This window comes from Coregonus clupeaformis, chromosome 39 (assembly GCF_020615455.1).
Source record: "Coregonus clupeaformis isolate EN_2021a chromosome 39, ASM2061545v1, whole genome shotgun sequence".
Taxonomy (NCBI): domain Eukaryota; kingdom Metazoa; phylum Chordata; class Actinopteri; order Salmoniformes; family Salmonidae; genus Coregonus; species Coregonus clupeaformis.
The window spans coordinates 11,510,354-11,531,078 of NC_059230.1; the positions used below are offsets into that span (position 1 = coordinate 11,510,354).

Here is a 20,725-nt window from a genome sequence, read left to right on the forward strand (position 1 = left end):
CAACAACAATTTACAACACTATACCATTTAGACATCTAGTCTCATCAATCTAGTCTGTCAATCAATCAATCAAATGTATTTTATAAAGCCCTTCATACATAAACAGTTGTCAAAAGTACTTATAGATATCCAGCCTAAAACCTCATAGAGCAAGCAATGCAGAGCCAGAAGCACCGTGGTTGATATGGTGCCAGATGGGGGGTAAGAAGAAAGGGAATTTGCTATGAAGTCCTTATATGTGTACTGTACAAATATTGTTACCGATCTAATAAAGTAGCCTATTTAATGTCCACATCTTCATTGGGGGACAATGAGTCATGCATCATTAATTTATCCATCTATCCTTAATTTATACAGATGATCCCATTGTAAGGTCAAATCTATTTCATGTGAGAGACCTGTTCATATCTGATGATGACATCCCATTACACTTGAAAGGAATATCATCCCATTATCCCAACAGAAATGTGAGCTAAAAGACACACAGACTAACTTTGTTCTGTCTGCCCATCCAGTAGGCCATCTTCTTTAAAGGGCAATTCTGCCACTTTCTAACCACATATTCATTATCTCCAGCACCATACCAGTGTCTATATATGTGGAAATGGTGGGTTTCTATGATCTGTGGTTAAAAGATAAGAAGAAAGGTCCTAAAAATATATTTTTTTTTTAGATATTGGTTTTGTATTGATATATTGGTCTACACACTCTATATACCAACAATTATTAAGATCTGAACATGTTTAAGATCTGAGAAAGAGGAAAAATGCTTTAATATGACTCACTCTCCAGTCTCCATTGACTGGCATTGGATTTGCATATAATCTAGGGGTGTGTATGTGACAGAGAGTGGTTTTCTTTAGATATTGTTTTCATATTATATATATATATATACAGTACCAGTCAAAGGTTTGGACACACCTACTCATTCAAACCTTATTTCTACAATGTAGAATAATAGTGAAGACATCAAAACTATGAAATAACACATATGGAATCATGTAGTAACCAAAAAAGTGTTAAACAAATCAAAATATATTTTCTATTTGAGATTCTTCAAAGTAGCCACCGTTTGCCTTGATGACAGCTTTGCACACTCTTGGCATTCTCACAACCAGCTTCACCTGGGCTGCTTTTCCAACAGTCTTGAAGGAGTTCCCACATATACATTCCTGTCTTGCAGGAAATCACGCACAGAACGAGCAGTATGGCTGGTGGCATTGTCATGCTGGAGGGTCATGTCAGGATGAGCCTGCAGGAAGGGTAACACATGAGGGAGGAGGATGTCTTCCCTGTAACGCACAGCGTTGAGATTGCCTGCAATGACAACAAGCTCAGTCCGATGATGCTGTGACACACCGCCCCAGACCATGACGGACCATCCACCTCCAAATCGATCCCGCTCCCGAGTACAGGCCTCGGTGTAACGCTCGTTCCTTCGACAATAAACGAGAATCCGACCATCACCCCTGGTGAGACAAAACCGTGACTTGTCAGTGAAGAGCACTTTTTGCCAGTCCTGTCTGGTCCAGCGACGGTGGGTTTGTGCCCATAGGCGACGTTGTTGCCGGTGATGTCTGTTGAGGACCTGCCTTACAACAGGCCTACAAGCCCTCAGCCTATTGCGGACAGTCTGAGCACTGATGGAGGGATTGTGCGTTCCTGGTGTAACTCGGGCAGTTGTTGTTGCCATCCTGTACGTGTCCCGCAGGTGTGATGTTCGGATGTACCGATCTTGTGCAGGTGTTGTTACACGTGGTCTGCCACTGCAAGGACAATCAGCTGTCCGTCCTGTTTCCCTGTAGCGCTGTCTTAGGCGTCTCACAGTACAGACATTACAATTTATTGCCCTGGCCACATCTGCAGTCCTCATGGCTCCTTGCAGCATGCCTAAGGCACGTTCACGCAGATGAGCAGGGACCTTGGGCATCTTTCTTTTGGTGTTTTTCAGAGTCAGTAGAAAGGCCTCTTTAGTGTCCTAAGTTTTCATAATTGTGACCTTAATTGCCTACCGTCTGTAAGCTGTTAGTGTCTTAACGACCGTTCCACAGGTGCATGTTCATTAATTGTTTATGGTTCATTGAACAAGCATGGGAAACTGTGTTTAAACCCTTTACAATGAAGATTTTGATTTTTACAAATTATCTTTTAAAGACAGGGTCCTGAAAAAGGGACATTTCTTTTTCTGCTGAGTTTTTGCGGCAGGTAGCCTAGTGGTTAAGAGCGTTGGGCCAGTAACCGAAAGGATGCTGGTTCGAATCCCCAAGCTAACTAGGTGAAAAAAATCTGTTGATGTGCCCTTGAGCAAGGCACTTAACCCTAATTGCTATTTTAAGTCGCTCTGGATAAGAGCATCTGCTAAATGCAGAAAATGTAAAATGTAATATATATATATATATATATTGGTCCGGACAATCTATATACCAAAAATTATTAAGATCATTTGAAAATGTATTCACAGGACTCGATTCATGAAACGTGTCCAAAGACTGAATATAGTACAATTTCAAAAACTCTCATTATAGACGCTTTGGCTGATTTAAAAAATGTCTTCAGATTTGTCCATCTGTAAGGTCAGAGAACAAGTGTAATAAAGGAAATTATAAATGTCCGTTATGGACATGAACGGGATATGTAGACTGCTATTGTGCTGGATATAATAAAAATCAGGTTGGAAAGTGGTGGAATTGCACTTTAACTGCTGTCTGTGTGTCATTGTGGTGTAAAGACAACTATGCTGATAATGCCGTGATGATAAGAAGATCCGCTGACACTGTACTTTGATTATAAAGGATTATTATAACAAAGAGTTTCAGCGTCAGATTTACAGATACCTGCAGATATCTGAAGAACAGCCGGACCCAATCTGATTTGCTATTCCTCCCTCCTTTGTTCAAGACATGGTATTTATATCCTATGTGACATAGTAAGGCGTGATTTTAATACACCAATCCCTGGCTTTTCACATATCCTCTTTTCCAGGAATTTAGTAATGCTTTCCAGATGTTTCAGCAAGCAGAGCCAAGTTTCCTCTAACACACTTTTGCAAACGTCAGCACAATCATAGACCCTCAGACACTACATCATCATCAGTTTTAATTGCCTGAAGAACTTCATCACATCCTCCAGTCATAAAAACCTTGTATCATATTCGCACCCCATTTGTTCGCCATTGGCAAGAACTCAGGCCTGTCAGTGCAAGAACAGAAAGATGGTGCGGCAGGTAGCCTAGCAGTTAAGTGCATTGGGCCAGAAACCGAAAGGTTGCTGGTTTGAATCCCTGAGCTGACTAGGTGAAAATTCTGTCGATGTGCCCTTGAGAAAGGCACTTAACCCTAAATGCCTCTGGATAAGAGCGTCTGCTAAATTACTTAAATGTAGATACAGAAGATCATCCATCACTCACCTATTGAAAGCCAACTCATCACAACAACAGTTCCCTAAATGTAGGCCTATGTTGCATTTTTGTTTTCTATTAGTATCTTATTTTTTTATTCATCATGCAATTCAGAGTTCAATTGAATGAATTCAACTTCAACTTTAATTTTAACCAGATTTTAACCTGCAACATCTGGAAGTGGAAGGAAATAGGGATCCACTCTTGAATTAAAGAGATTATTAGTTAACGTGTTATCTCCTATTGTGTATCCTACTTTAATGTTGAATCTTAGAAATAGAAATAGAGTAGGCCTACATACAGACATAGTACATACACATTATGAAAAAGTATTTCAGATTTATTTTGGTAAAATAATGTACTTCCACTCCATGTGAGGATATTGAACAATGGATCCATAACATCTGACTTATTTAGAGGTGAAAACACAGTTAGGCCTAGTTTCGGCTACGCTTTAAATATAAACGGATTTGTTTATACAGCCACTGCTCAAACTCCTCCCACTTTATCTTAAGAGTAATAGTCTTCTTTCTTAGCACGACAAACAGCTATTTTGCATGTTTCGTTTCGGTTTTGCTGGATCTCTGGTTTTCTCCATCCGTTTTAATTAAACAGTGCAACATCTGTTGAGAATCTTTTGGATACAAATTCCGTCGAAGCGGGACAGACGGGTCTTGACAGAGATCACTCGCATAGGTTGATACAATGTACAAATGCTGGGGAGTTTTCATCTTGTACTATTTTGTTTCATTCGTGGCTACACAGCCTGAAACAGGTAATAGAAAAACATGTTCTTACTGTTTTTTCATACCATGGGCGTAGGCTATCTGGTCGTATCGTTCGATATGTTTAGTTTATGTTTTTATTAAACTTGGTTTGGCAGCTGGCACTCAGGACGTTTCCCGTTAATTACGTCAGAGTGACAAGTTGCGCAAACATTTTCACCACTAAATGTGTCTTCTTGCAAGTGTATACTAAGAATATATAGAGTGAACAGATTACTGTGTAATAAATGAGGCAGAAACACGTATTATGTCTTTAATTAAAATGGGAATGCTATACCTAGGGTGACCACTTTTAAAATACCAAAATGCAGGACAACAGGATGATTTAGCGGGACATTCGCGGGACAGTGTAGCCTACATGTTTTTATTATTATTCAGCTAACCATCCTAAAATCCCATAAGAAATGATGTGGTGTTTTTGTTGTAACAGTAACGTTATACTATGCTATTATATGCCTATTTGTTTCTGTTATGTATGATACTAATTAACCATTATGTGATAATCCAAGACATTGATTGGGCTCCGGAGTGGCGCAGCGGTCTAAGGCACTGCATCTCAGTGCTTGAGGCTGACTTGCCTAGTTAAATAAAGGTTTTAAAAAAATTACTTTGATCTAACTTTACTAAATGAGCAGAGTGACGCTCTGGTGCCCTCTGGCAGCACTACACCCCTTGCAGTCTGCTACACTAAACTAGCTAATTTAAATTCACCAGCCGCACCTAGCCTATTCATTTTCCTCGCGCAAAATGTGTTCTATATCGTGCCGGGGGGGTCTATTAGTCAATCACAGCTGGTGCGCAATGTCTATTATTAAAGTAGTCTCAAGGTATTAATCGCCTGAGGTAGAGTACCTCATGATAAGCTGTAGACCACACTATCTACCAAGAAAGTTTATCTATATTTTTCATAGCAGTCTATTTACCACCACAAACCAACGTTGGCACTAAGACCGCACTCAACAAGCTGTATAAGGCCATAAGCAAACAAGAAAATGCTCATCCAGAAGCGGCGCTCCTAGTGGCCGGGGGCTTTAATGCAGGCAAACTTAAATCCATTTTACCTAATTTCTACCAGCATGTCACATGTGCAACCAGAGGAAAAAAAACTAGACCCCCTTTACTCCACACAAAGATACACGTACAAAGCTCTCCCTCGCCCTCCATTTGGCAAATCTGACCATAATTTTATCCTCCTGATTCCTGCTTACAAGCAAAAACTAAAGTAGGAAGTACCAGTGACTCGCTCAATACGGAAGTGGTCAGATGACTCGGATGCTACGCTACAGGACTGTTTTGCTAGTACAGACTGGAATATATTCTGGGATTCATCCAATGGCATTGAGGAGTATACCACCTCAGTCACCGGCTTCATCAATAAGTGCATCAACGACGTCGTCCCCACAGTAACCGTACGTACATATCCCAACCAGAAGCCATGGATTACAGGCAACATCCGCACCTATCTAAAGGCTAGAGCTGCCGCTTTCAAGGAGTGGGACACTAATCCGGACGCTTATAAGAAATCCCGCTATGCCCTTAGACAAACCTTAAAACAGGCAAAGTGTCAATACAGGACTAATATTGAATCCTACTACACCGGCTCTGATGCTCGTCGGATGTGGCAGGGCTTGCAAGCTATTACGGACTACAAAGGGAAACCCAGTCGCGAGCTGCCCAGTGACGCGTGCCTACCAGACGGGCTAAATACCTTTTATGCTCGCTTCGAGGCAAGCAACAATGAAGCATGCATGAGAGCACCAGCTGTTCCAAACGACTGTGTGATCACGCTTTCTGTAGCCGATGTGAGCAAGACCTTTAAACAGGTCAACAATCAGAAGGCAGCGGGGCCAGACGGATTACCAGGATGTGTACTCAGAGCATGTGCGGACCAACTGGAAAGTGTATTCACTGACATTTTCAATCTCTCCCTGACCAAGTCTGTGATACCTACATGTTTCAAGCAGACCACCATAGTCCCTGTGCACAAGAAAGCGAAGGTAACCTGCCTAAATGACTATCGCCCCCTAGTACTCACGTCGGTAGCCATAAAGTGCTTTGAAAGGCTGGTCATGGCTCACATCAACACCATCATCCCGGAAACCCTAGACCCACTCCAATTCGCATACCGCCCCAACAGATCCACAGATTACGCAATCTCAATCACACTCCACACTGCCCTTTCCCACCTGGACAAAAATAACATCTATGTGAGAATGGTGTTCATTGACTACAGCTCAGTGTTCAATACCATAGTGCCCACAAAGCTCATCACTAAGCTAAGGACCCTGGGACTAAACACCTCCCTCTGCAACTGGATCCTGGACTTCCTGACGGGCCGCCCCCAGGTGGTAAGGGTAGGCAACAACACATCCGCCACGCTGATCCTCAACACAGGGGCCCCTCAGGGGTGGGTACTTAGTCCACATCACCAACAAACTATTATGGTCCAAACACACCAAGAAAGTTGTGAAGAGGGCACGACAACGCCTTTTCCCCCTCAGGAGACTGAAAAGATTTGGCATGAGTACCCAGATCCTCAAAAAGTTATACAGTTGCACCATCGAGAGCATTCTGACCGGTTGCATCACCGCCTGGTATGGCAACTGCTCGGCATCCGACCGTAAGGCGCTACAGAGGGTAGTGCGTGCGGCCCAGTACATCACTGGGGCCAAGCTTCGTGCCATCCAGGACCTATATACTAGGCAGTGTCAGAGGAAGGCCCAAAGACTCCAGCCACCCAAGTCATAGACTGTTCTTTCTGCTACCGCACGGCAAGCGGTACCGGAGCGCCAAGTCTAGGTCCAAAAGGCTCTTTAACAGCTTCTACCCCCAAGCCATAAGACTGCTGAACTATTAATCAAATGGCCACCTGGACTATTTTCATTGACCCCCCCCTTTGTTTTTACACTGCTGCTACTCGCTGTTTATGATCTGTACATAGTCACTTTACCCCTACCTATGTACAAATTACCTCGACTAACCTGTACCCCCGCACATTGACTCGGTACCAGTACCCCCTGTATATAGCCTCATTATTGTTATTTTATTGTGTTCCTTTTTGTTTCTTTTTTTTTGTACTTTAGTTTATTTAGTAAATATTTTCTTAACTCAATTTTCTTAAAACTGCATTGTTGGTTAAGGGCTTGTAAGTAAGCATTTCACGGTAAGGTGTTGTATTCGGCGCATGTGACAAATAAAAATTGATTTGATTTACAACCCCTTTATATCCACGTATGTATCCTCCTTGACCCCTTGACCATAATAATGGGTGTTATTGTTTTTCCTTTAGACCTCCCATCACCAAGAAATGTGACTTTCTCTTGGACGAATGAGTTCTGCTGGGAGCTTTCATGGAGTCTACAGGAGAATGTTGATAGTCAGACGTGTAAATGCCATATCACTATATCACGGATAGGCCAGGTGAGGAAAATGTTACAGGTCGTCCTAGCTACCATCGGTCAACCAAATAGAGTTGTCTGTTGAACATAATTGGCTGTCTGCCCACTGCTTTCCAATGGCTTGTAGGCCTACAGATGTGCAGTTATTTAAACACTTCCTCCTACTGCTGGCAGTACTTGTATTCTGGCACCAAAACATATTTATTTTAAGTTTCAAAGCTAATGTTGTACTTTCCTTTGGATTTTTTTTTTTTAGATTAGATTTATTGTCCTCTGAAGAGGAAATTATTTTTCACACACTCATACATTTACATAAAACACCAAACCAACAACCCATCATCACCCAGACTAAGGCTTCGTCCCAAATGGCACCATGTTCTCTATATAGTGCACTACTTTTTACCAGAGCCCTATGGGCACATTAAACAGTGGTAAATAGTCCCTTATTCCTGCTAAATTCCTAAATTCATTCCCTCTGTAATATCTTTCATTCTTGAATTTTCCCCTTCTCTTCGCAGAAGAACGTAATCAAGAAGAGGAAGGGAACACAGTTACAGGAGTGTTTTCCTCTGATGGAAGGCGTGAGCTTCTTCTTACAAACTCAGTGTGAGAACAGGACACGGATGAGTCAAACTATAGTTCACACCATCCCTGCCCCCACAGGTTGGTTATCAACAACAGAATGTTCTCCGAAACAACGCTGTCACTCTCTATGGGCCGGTTTTCCAAATCAGATAAAACCTAGTATTGGAAACAAATACATGTTTAAAGAGGATCTCCATAAACATACTTTTTAGGCCAGTACTAGACAATCTGTGTCCAGAGAACTGGCCCTATACAGTATACTACAGAGTTAATGTAATTGACTTGGGTGTAAATCAATCTCTCTGTTCTCTTCACACCACTCTATCTGTGTGTCTCTAACTCTCTATCTGTGTGTCTCTAACTCTCTCTCTGGACATCATGAAAATGATCGGAGAGGTTGAGAGTAGAAGAAGTTCAGGAGCAATAAAAAATAAAATAAATAAAAATATATATAATAGAATTATTGTAAAATTAACTCTGTCCATAAGGTGTAGATAGTAAGTATAGACCGGAAGTAGAGGCCTGGGCATTGTTGTTCACTAATTTACTCCAAGTAGGGAAAGGATGGTGGGGTTGAAAAGTAATAAAGGGGAGTATATATATATAAAAAAAAATAAAAAAAAACATGGGGGATTGGAAGTGATGCAGACAATTACATTGATAGAAGATACAATCTATCTGCAATATTAAGCTGATCCATTCCCCCCCAAAGAAAATAAATAATACCTCTCTCTCTCTCTCTCATAACAGAGTTGGTGAAGAACTTCAAATGTTATCTCTACTCCTCTAAGGCCATGAACTGCAGCTGGCTCCTAGCCAATCAGGCCCCAGAAGACCTCCAGCTTTACTATGGGTGAGAACAATTCTACTTCCTGCTTCTCCACCACTCACGGTCCAATACAAGGCTAACTGTGGAAGAGTGTTTATATTCAACAAAATATAGATGAAGAGTTACAAAGATAGTCTTTGTTTGTTTGGGTGGTTTTTCAGTTGTTATATCTATGACCCAGGGTTTTTCCTGATTAGGTCATGTTGTAACTATGACAACAACTATACAATCTCAGTCCTCTCATTTCTGATGTTTCAGGTCCAATAATGTGAGTAAGGTATCAGAATGCAGTGAGTACCTGTACAACACTGGTCAGAGGACAGGATGTCATCTGAGAGGAGACTTCGACAAACTGATCTACTTCCAGGTCAATGGGACTCTCAATGGTTCATCGGTACGGAATACCTTCGAGGTGAATCCTCATGTCCATGGTAGGACTAGAACTCATCTATTTTCACTCTTCAGGCTAAATCTGAGGCCAAAATCTAAATAATAAATAGTCTGAGTCATCATAGTTTCCTTATTATTTAATTAATATCATCGTAATCACGTTGCATCAACGTCCTGTGGCGGTTTGGCTTAATTTACATCTAATTTTCATCAATTTATACAGTTTTTCTCTCAAAGGTTGCTTAATTAACTATTTCTCTGTCCATTCTTCCTGCAGTGAAGCCCCTACCTCTTGAATGGAAGATCACAGAGGAAGGGAGCAATCTCAATATTAGCTGGATTTCACCAGACATAAAAAATCCACACTGTTGGGACTACGTCATCAACTATACCAGATGTAAAAAGCCTATGGTAAGGAAAGGGAAGTGTGGGCAGTACTGGGATTTGAATATATCGCCTTAAAGTTATGAAAATGAACTGCCATTGTTTCGTTTCAGCACTTGTCTGCAAAAATGTTATTTTGTCTTTTACAGCCAGCCACTGTATAAAGTACACTTGCTTTTATTTATCAACTTTGTTGTCTTGAATTACAGTATGTAGGTTTAGTAGAGTAATAGCACTCAAATGTCTGTTGCTGTAATGTCGTTCCAGAGTAATCACTTAGAAGACAAGACTTGGATAATGGTGAACTACGACCCTTACTGTCAGTACCGTGTCCGCATTAAACCCATCTTTTCGGAACGGTGTGGTATGGGAGAGGGTGACTGGACTAAGGAGAAACTATATGGTATGGTTTCCCCCTTCTTTCTCCCCAAGTTTCTTGGGTCATCCTCTTTCATAATTATAAGCTAAATAAAATGGAGCTGGTATATATACTGAGTGTACAAAACATTAAGGACCTTCCTAATATTCAGTTGAACCCCCCATTTTGCACTCAGAACAGCCTCAATTCGTCAGGGCATTCACACTACAAGGTGTCAAAAGCGTTCCACAGGGATGCTGGCCCATGTTTACTCCAATGCTTCCAACAGTTGTGTCAAGTAGGCTGGATGTCCTTTGGGCGGTGGACCATTCTTGATACACTGGGAAATGTTGAGCGTGAAAATCCCAGCAACATTGCAGTTCTTGACACAAACCGGTGTACCTGGCACCTACTACTGTACCCCGTTCAAAGGAATTTCAATCTTTAATCTTTTGTCTTGCCCATTCACCCTCTGAATGGCACACATACACAATCCATGTCTCAATTGTCTCAAGGATTAAAAATCCTTATTTAGGCTGTCTCCTCCCCTTCATCTACACTGATTGAAGTGGATTTAACATGTTATTAGCTGGTGACTAAAATGTCAATGTTATATGTAAAGCCTCTATCCTGACATTGTTGTTGTTGTTGTTTGTGTGTTTAGGTAAAGAAGGGAATCGTGATTGGCACCTGCATGTTGCAGCCATCTTCATTCCATTCATGGCGGTTATAGTTGCCATCGTGGTTTGTGTTTGTATAAGGAAGTGAGTACACATCAATCTATACACTTCTGAATTCACTCCACAAAATATGGGATACTGCAATATCTGAATGGTGATGAATATATTATAGGTCCTTTTTTAGATATTGTTCCAAATGACTGTGTATTTTGCCTATAGACACAAGGACAAGATTCTCCCCAAAGTTCCCAAGCCAACCAACCTCATCAGGGATATGTTCAACAACAACAATGAGATGAGGGCTATGGCGAACCTCTACATCCCAGCACAAGAGGAAGTAGACTGTAAGATCACCCTAGTACAAGACCCTCTTCCTCAGGAGCCAGAGTCATGAGAAACAACATGAATATGCAGTGAAACTGTGGACAAGCTGATAGGGTCCCAGCAGACTGGGAGGACCGCAGTGTTTTAACCTTGTGTGGTGGTGGCTTTTTTTGACTCAACATGGGACACTTTGAGGAGGTGGTTTCCTGTTACAAGGGTTTAACACTGGTAACCTGGATCCCGGGACTGCCCCAGGATCATTCTTCACATTTCCGAAAAAAATAAAAATGACAAGACCCAGGAAATTACAACATTTTCCCCCAATGTCGCACTAATGCAATTCCACAAAATACACAACATGCACAGCAGCAGATTGGCAAAAAATTAAATAGCACATTATCCAAACAAGTAAGCCTTTACCTTAGCCTATTTACTTCACACAAAGTCTCCATAAATTCAAAGCACACACATACTTGACACTGCCTGACTGCACACCAGACTCGAATGCAGTTTAGAGTTATCATCAGAACTGAAAATTCGATCCCGGTCCGACCCAAGCCCGGTGAGCTGAAGCCGGAGCGCAGGCCTGGTCCAACATCACAGAAATTAAATTAGCCCGAACCCTAAAAAAAACAGAAAAAGCACAGAGAGAGGATAACTCGCCTTAGTTATGATCAAGTGAATGATGAACATATTGGAATAAAGTTGGCTAATGCAATTGAAGGCATTTATCAAATTCTTGCTTATGCTGAAACTCCCAAAGTCAAATCCAACCGTTATATTAATTTTAAGCAATAGTCATGTGTGGTCACATAGATTATAATTTCAGCACCGTTCTGATTGGGACAGCGGCATCGCGCTGCTTTGAGACAAGCGTGGGGGACTCGTCTAGATAAATCAATCAATGTCAGATTTTTGTTTTCACTGAATCTCCGTTTGGATATTTGGTAACAATTAGGCTGGGGAAATGTTAGCTAAATTGTAAATTGCTCATATAACCTGTTAGCTGATCAAGTGTATTATTTATCTATTGACTCACTAGCCTTATATAAAGGCTATTTTCCTATCGACCCAATCCCACTGAAACCCCAAATCCTGACTCCTGTTTCGCATGAAAATTCCTAACTTTATTGTAATCTATAGGTTGGATTACCAGAGCACGTCTCGCCTATGCATGTCAAAATACCGCTATAACTTGTCTCCCTCTTCTCTGCACTGTCTCATATTGATGCCCTTATGAGAGCTTTGGTAGAGAATGTGTGATCAACAAACAATATATATATATTTTTTAAACAGTTGGTCACCGATAAGATACTGTAGTGGAAATTTGAGTGTCCTCTGTGTCTCTGCAAATGCGTGACTACATGTAGCGTGTTGTTTCCTGATTATTGTGTTAGGATGTTCTGTGACTGCTCTCAGGAAGAGGGCTGATAGAAGAAGAACAGAAAGAAGGGAACACATTGTTACTTTGGCCCAACATCTAGATACTATTTGTGCAAGGTCCTGATCAGCCTACTGCACTCAGAGCAGAGACTAGTTTGTGTATGAGTATAAAGAGTGCTGAAGTGAGAGCACCCCTTCAGAACTTCTGACAGACTTGTACTTTGAGTATTACGTTTGTTGTAACCTCTCCGGCCAATATCAATAAAGATCTGTTCATTTAACTTTGACTTGGAGTCCTTAGTGGTAATTTCCACGAAAATACCTTGATATTTAAACAATTTCCTCTCTTCATCTCCCTGTTTTTCATGAGCTGATCTGCTGTATGTATAATTATCAACTCGATTTTGCCAAATATCAATAAATCATTCAAATGTATTTATAAAGCTATTTTTACATCAGCAGATGTCACAAAGTGCTTATACAGAAACCCAGCCTAAAACCCCAAACAGCAAGCAATGCAGATGTAGAAGTACGGTGGCTAGGAAAAAGTCCCTAGAAAGGCAGGAACCTAGGAAGAAACCTAGAGAGGAATGAGGCTCTGAGGGGTGGCCAGCACCTCAGGAGTAAATGTCATTAGGCTTTTCATAGCTGAGCATTCAGAGGTCGAGAGAGCGAGAAAGAGAGAGAGAGAGAGAGAGACATCAGGCCAGGTAGTCCTGAGGCATGGTCCTAGGGATCAGGTCCTCCGGGAGGGAGAGAATTAGAGGGAGCATACTTAAGCTCACATAGGACACCAGATAAGACAGGAGAATTACACCAGATATAACAGACTGACCCTAATCCCCTGGCACATAGACTATTGCAGCATAGATTCTGGAGGCTGAGACAGGGGGGGTCGGGGGACACTGTGGCCCCGTCCGACGATACCCCCGTATAGGTCCAACCAGGCAGGATATACTGTAACCCCACCCACTTTGCCAAAGCATAGCCGCCACACCACTAAAGGGATATCAACAGACCACCAACGTACTACTCTGAAACAAGGCTAAGTACACCCCACAAAGATCTCCTCCACTGCACGAGCCCAAGGGGGTGCAAGACCGGACAGGAAGATCACATCAGTGACTGAACCCACTCAAGTCGAGTATTGCGCAAAAAAGCCTGGCACGATGTGATGCACCCCTCCTAGGGACGGCATGGAAGAGCACTAGTATGCCAGTGAAATTAGAAATTCTAGGGACAATAAGGAGGCCTGCGTTTTGTGGCCGTAGCGTACGTGTAGGTATGTACAGCAGGAACAAATCAGAGAGATAGGTATTAGCAAGTCCATGTAATGCTTTGTAGGTTAGCAGTAAAACCTTGAAATCAGCCCTAGCCTTAACAGGAAGCCAGTGTAGAGAGGCTAGCGCTGGAAGAATATGATCACATTTTTGGTTTCTAGTCAAGATTCTAGCAGCTGCATTTAGCACTAACTGACGTTTATTTAGTGCTTTATCCGGGTAGCCGGAGAGTAGTGCATTGCAGTAGTCTAATTTGCAAGTTGCAGATTTGGACAAAAAGTTTCAGATTACGAAGATAGAAAAAAGCTGCCCTTGAAATATTCTTGATACGTTCGTCAAAAGAGCGATCAGGGTCCAGAGAAACGCTGAGGTCCTTCACAGTTTTATTTGAGACGACTGTACAACCATCAAGATTAATTGTCAGATCAAACAGCAGATCTCTTTGTTTCTTGGGACCTATAACTAGCATCTCTGTTTTGTCCCAGTTTAAAAGTATAACATTTGCCACCATCCACTTCCTTCTGTCTGTCTAAAACACAGGCTTCCAGGGTAGGCAATTTTGGGGCTTCACCATGTTTCATTGAAAAGTACAGCTGTGTGTCATCCACATAACAGTGAAATTTGGCATTGTGTTTCCGAATGACATCACTAAGAGGTAGAATATACAGTGAAAACAATAGGGGTCCTAAAACGGCACATTGAGGAACACAGAAACTTACAATTGATTTCTCAGAGGACAAACCATCCACAGAGACGAACTGATATCTTTGCGACAGATAAGATCTAAACCAGGCAACAACTTGTCCGTGTCAACCAATTAGGGTTTCCAATCTCTCCAAAAGAATGTGGTGATTGACGGTGTCAAAAGCGGCACTAAGATCTAGGAGCACGAGGACAGATGCAGAGCCTTGGTCTGACGCCATTAAAAGGTCATTTTTCCACCTTCACGAGTGTAGTCTTAGTAAGATGATGGGGGTATAAAACCAGACTGAAGCATTTCGTATACATTATTTGTCTTCAGGAAGGCAGTGAGTTGCTGCGCAACAGCTTTTTCAAAATAAATTGAGAGGAATGGGAGATTCGATATACACTACTGGTAAAACGTTTTAGAACACCTACTCATTCAAGGGTTTTTCAGATTTTTACTACTTTCTACATTGTAGAATAATAGTGAAGACATCAAAACTATGAAATAACACATATTTAATCATGTAGTAACCAAAAAAGTGTTAAACAAATCAAAATATATATTTTTTCAAATAGCCACCCTTTGCCTTGATGACAGCTTTGCACACTCTTGGCATTCTCTCAACCGGCTTCATGAGGTAGTCACCTGGAATACATTCAAATTAACAGGTGTGACTTGTTAAAAGTTAATTCGTGGAATTTCTTTACTTCTTAATGCGTTTGAGCCAATCAGTTGTGTTGTGACAATGTGGGGGGGGGCAAGTCCATATTATGGCAAGAACAGCTCAAATAAGCAAAGAGAAACAACAGTCCATCATTACTTTAAGACATGAAGGTCAGTCAGTACAGAACATTTCAAAACTTTGAAAGTTTCTTCAAGTGCAGTCGCAAAAACCATCAGGCGCTATGATGAAACTGTCTCTCATGAGGACCGCCACAGAAATGGTAGACCCAGAGTTACCTCTGCTGCAGAGGATAAATTCATTAGAGTTACTAGCTTCAGAAATTGCAGCCAAAATAAATGCTTCACAGAGTTCAAGTAACAGACACATCTCAACATCAACTGTTCAGAGGAGACTGTGTGAATCAGGCCTTCATGGTCGAATTGCTGCAAAGAAACCACTACTAAAGGACACCAATAAGAAGAAGAGACCTGCATGGCTACCACAGCATTCTGCAGTGATACGCCATCCCATCTGGTTTGGGCTTAGCAAGACTATCATTTGTTTTTCAACAGGACAATGACCCAACACACCTACAGGCTATGTAAGGGCTATTTGACCAAGAAGGAGAGTGATGGAGTGCTGCATCAGATGACCTGGCCTCCATAATCCCCCTACCTCAATCGCCCGACCTCAACCCAATTGAGATAGTTTGGGATGAGTCGGACCGCAGAATGAAGGAAAAGCAGCCAACAAGTGCTCAGCATATGTGGGAACTCCTTCAAGACTGTTGGAAAAGCATTCCAGGTGAAGCTGGTTGAGAGAATACCAAAAGTGTGCAAAGCTTTCATCAAGGCAAAGGATGGCTATTTGAAGAATCTCAAATATAAAATATATTTTGATTTGTTTAACACATTTTTGGTTACTACATGATTCCGTATGTGTTATTTCATAGTTATGATGTTGTCACTATTATTTTACAATGTAGAAAATAGTAAAAATAAAGAAAAACCCTTGAATGAGTAGGTGTTCTAAAACATTTGACCGGTACTGTAGGCCGATAGTTTTTTAATATTTTCCAGGTCTAGGTTAGGCTTTTTCAAGAGAGGCTTTATTACTGCCACTTTTAGTGAGTTTTGTATCCAAAGATCAAACATCCAGAGGATAGGGAGCTGCTTATTATGTTCAACATAGGAGGGCCAAGCACAGGATGTAGCTCTTTCAGTAGTTTAGTTGGAATAGGGTCCAGTATGCAGCTGGACGGTTTAGAGGCCATGACTATTTTCGTGAATGTGTCGAGAAATCCAGGATAAAAAAACTTGAGTGTCTCCATTGATCCTATGTCCTAGCAGTTCTGTGCAAACTCAGGACAACTGAGCTTTGGAGAAATACACAGATTCAAAGAGGAGTCCGTAATTTGCTTTCTAATGATCATGATCTTTCCGTCGAAGAAGTTCATGATTTGATCACTGCGTAAGTGAAGGCCATCCTCTTTAGGGGAATGCTGCTTTTTAGTTAGCTTTGCGACACTATCATAAATAAATGTATTATTCTCCTTTATTAGGTTAGAAAATTAGGCTGATCGAGCAGCAGTGAGGGTTCTTCGATATTGCACGGTACTGTCTTTCCAAGCTAGTCGGAAGACTTCCAGTTTTCTGGAAGCTTGCTTCAGGGCTCGGGTATTTCCTGTATACCAGCAAGCTAATTTCTTGTGACGACAGTTTTTTGTTTTTAGGGGTACGACTGCATCTAGGGTATTGTGCAAGGTTAAATGTAGAGCCTCAGTTAGGTGGTTAACTGATTTTTATACTCCGTCCTTGGGTAGGTGGAGGGAGTCTGGAAGGGCATCAAGGAATCTTTGGGTTGTTCGTGAATTTCTAGCTCGGCTTTTGATAATGCTTGGTTGGGGTCTGAGCAGATTATTTGTTGCGATTGCAAACGTAATAAGATGGTTGTCCGATAGTCCAGCATTATGAGGAAAAACATTTAGATCCTAAATATTGATTCCACGGGACAAAACTAGATCCAGGGTGTGACTGTTGCAATGCGTAGATCCAGAGACATGTTGGACAAAACCCACTGAGTCGATTATGGCTCCGAAAGCCTTTTGGGGTGGGTCTGTGGACTTTTCCATGTGAATATTGAAGTCAGCAAAAATCTTGCTGGGGCAAACAAACACAACACAACACTAAACAATACATTAATTGCACTATAACGGTGACAAACGGTGGCCACAAACTGTTAGGGCCTACATAAAGCTGTCCCATCAGCAGAGTCCCAACACCTTACCACTGCTACACCTGGCACTTGTCTGGCAGCAAAACAGTTCATTCAGCCTCATTTACTGCCTTTAATAAATATTTAGCTGAAATGGCTGACTTGCTTAAACAAATGTGGTTTCTACTGACAATTGAGATGTACAAACTATGGCATAAGGGGACGACAAGTGGATAAGAGGCAATCCATAATTTCGATTAAGACATTAATGAGCGAGGTAGGACGGTTGTACTCAATGAAACTATTTGTTTAGCACGTTTGAAATGTACAGCGACAGAATTCAGAACATGGGCCGTTCTTACAGTGTTCTCCCTGTACACCAAGTCAGAACCGTAGGATAAATAAAGGGGGCATATAAGCAGACAAAGCTCTTACAATATTTGATGATTACATTTCTCTAAAACAGGTTATAGGCTACATGTGCACCACCAATTCAGAACAGTAGGCGAAATTAAGAGGGGAAAATAGACCAAATTATTAGGGTGAGGCACATGGGCTACTAACAGCTTGCTACACAACATACACTTAGTATTACTTTCTTTCTTACTTTCTTAGCTTCAGTATACATATCTCCCTGGCATATTACATCATTTATGCAGCAGCATACAATACATTTTTGGGCTAACCTTGTTGTGCTGTGCTCACTTAAACAGGACGGTGTCACGGCGGACCTTCGCGGGCAATTTATGTCATCAAACTTTGTCATCAAAGTCTGGCATTCTCTGGATTTATGGTGCTTTCAAGACAACTGGGACCTCGGAAAAAACAAGGTCGGATCATGATGACGTCAGTGATCTTCAGGTCGGAGCTCTAGAAAGAGGCCAGAGTTCCGGATTTACAATTCCGAGTTGGATGACTGTTCAAAATGTATTTTCCCAGTCGGAGCTCGTTTTTTTCGAGTTCCCAGTTGTCTTGAACTCACTGAAGTCAGATTTCGCAGTTCCAAGTTAACAGTTGTTGTGAGCGCAGCACAAATCATGCTTCATTGACAGCTTGGCCAACGTTGAATGGAAAAGAGACCCTTAATCCCAGACTTGGGAACACACAACCATCCACTGAATAGCAGGCTAGTGATTGCTTTGCAATGCTTGCAGTTAGCCACTGATTCCTTCCAAACCACTCATTGTTGAGTTTGCGATTTCCAACTTGTTGTGTTATGTTTATGTCCAATGGCCGATGAGCACCGATACGTTTTATCTATAATTTTTTTTCATTATTTATCTTCATACGACAAGGATTAAAAAGGATTTGCCAGTAGATTGTCGACTTGATTCATGATGATGACTGCTAGCTAAGATTTTGAAAGTATGATATTGACATGATCAGTCCAATCAAAGCTACTGTAGATATAACATGATTTGACGTAATTTTATCTGTGGCCAATGACCTTGAGCCTTCTTGGATGGGCCCTTCTAATGTAACTCTATGGCAGCACCCAAGGGGCTTGAATTTTCGAGCTCTACCCTTAGACTTGGTGGTGACATAGTGTCCCCATGTGTGACAGAACACTGAGCCAATCCCGGCGCAACTAGAGAACATTACCAACACCTACGCTCGGTAAAGTGTTTTTTTAAATTATTTTTAGCTACAAATGTGAGGCTCTGCCCCACCTGCCCTGAATGACGGGTCGCCACTGCTGGTGGCACAGATGCTGTGTCATCCTTTCCTACACTTACATTTCCCTTGCCTAACGATTGTGTCTGAAGCGTTGCTTGCAACTCGGCTATCCTCTCCATGAAGCGATAGTTTATGGAGCCAGATACCTGCCAAAAGGTTGATCGTACGTATCGTAAAAAAATCGTAAGAAAAGCCATGCGTGAAACATGAAAGTAAACGTGAAATTTCATCTGTGAACATACACGACCGGTCAAAAGTTTTAGAACACCTACTCAGGCCTCAGGGGCCTCGGTCTGGCTCGGATGCCAAGGTGCCAGGGCTGGCTGATACCTCAACACGCACTGGAAAGGAGTGAGGTTAGTGGAAGAGTGGCGGAGGGAATTCTGCGCATACTCAGCCCAAGGTAAAAAATCAGCCCACTCCCCCAGCCGGTCCTGACAGTAACACCTCAGGAACCTGCCCACTTCCTGATTGACCCTCTCCACCTGCCCATTAGCTTGAGGACGGTACCCGGAGGTGAGACTGACCGTGACCCCCAGGTGTTCCATGAACGCTTTCCATAGGCGTGAGGTGAACTGAGGACCACGGTCTGACACAATGTCCTCCGGGATCCCGTAGTGCCGGAAGACGTGTGTAAAAAGATACGGCCTATCCCAGGATGACCCGACACAGGCGCCGTGTGCGCCCAGGAAAGGAGGTAGTCCCGCACACCTGTGGGCACGTAGGCACGGTTCTCCAGGCACTGTGCAGGTGCGGGTTCCGTACGCAGGGCCTGCCGTATGTCGGCCTCCACGTCCCACACCACTGGCGTGATGATATGGAATGGAGGGACGATGGGGGTCTCCTCTCCCTGCCTCTCCTCTGCGTCATAGAGGCAAGACAGGGCATCCGCCTTCACGTTCTTCGAGTGTGGCCTATAAGAAAGTGTGAATTGGATCCTGGCGAAGAATAGAGCCCACCTGGCCTGTCTCTGGTTTAGCCTCTTCGCTGCCCTGATGTACTCCAGGTTGCGGTGGTCCATCCACACCAGGAAAGGGTGTTTGAACACCTCCAGCCAGTGCCTCCACGCCTTCAGAGCCTTCTTGACCGCCAAGAGTTCCTCTGGGCGGGGCTCAGCTGCTTGGAGTAGAAAGCGCAGGGCCGCAGTTTCGGAGGGGTTCCGGTGCGCTGGGACAGCACTGCCCCGACTCCTACTTCGGAGGCATCCACCTCGACGATGAAGGGGAGTGAGGCGTCTGGATGTGCCAGCACGGGAGCAGTGGTGAAGCGTGCCTTCAGTGTCTTGAACGCCCTCTCCGCCTCTGTAGTCCAATGAAGCCTCTGGGCACCTCCTCTCAGCAGGGAGGTAAGAGGCATGACCACCATGCTGAAGCCCCGGATGAACTTCCGGAAATAGTTGGTGAACCCCATCTCCAGATCATGGTATTCCTCCGGTAAATCCACTTGTGTGGCGTGGTCCGGACTTTCTACCGTAGTGGTTTTGACAGACACCACAAGACACCTCCCCTGACACTCCTGTGACCAATCCAGATTCCTCCTACGCTCTGCCTCGGGCAAATGTGCAGAGCCCACCTCCATTGTCTCTGGCCACAGAGCAGTTGCAGCCATGGGCTCCAGATTCCGTGCAGGTCTTTGCCGGGACCGCAGGAGGTTGTCCAACCGGATCGCCATGCTGATTAATTGGTCGAG

General features: G+C 42.8%; 1 protein-coding gene across 1 annotated transcript; it reads left to right on the top strand.

Moving 5' to 3' along the window:
• The first annotated feature begins 3,891 nt into the window (after positions 1-3,891).
• Positions 3,892-12,800, top strand: LOC121554525 (interleukin-5 receptor subunit alpha). Its single transcript, XM_041868137.2, has 9 exons — positions 3,892-4,172; positions 7,472-7,602; positions 8,099-8,243; positions 8,916-9,018; positions 9,253-9,425; positions 9,662-9,795; positions 10,036-10,171; positions 10,791-10,890; positions 11,026-12,800. Exons 1-9 carry the CDS (start codon positions 4,103-4,105, stop codon positions 11,198-11,200), a joined length of 1,167 nt encoding a protein of 388 aa, XP_041724071.1. The 5' UTR covers positions 3,892-4,102; the 3' UTR covers positions 11,201-12,800.
• The last annotated feature ends 7,925 nt before the right edge of the window (positions 12,801-20,725 follow it).

Coding starts and splice junctions, on each gene's coding strand:
- LOC121554525 (XM_041868137.2), top strand. CDS start 4,103: ATGTACAAATGCTGGGGAGTTTTCATCTTGTACTATTTTGTTTCATTC. Junction 4,173..7,471: donor GGCTACACAGCCTGAAACAG/GTAATAGAAAAA, acceptor TTTTTCCTTTAG/ACCTCCCATCACCAAGAAAT. Junction 8,244..8,915: donor CACCATCCCTGCCCCCACAG/GTTGGTTATCAA, acceptor CTCTCATAACAG/AGTTGGTGAAGAACTTCAAA.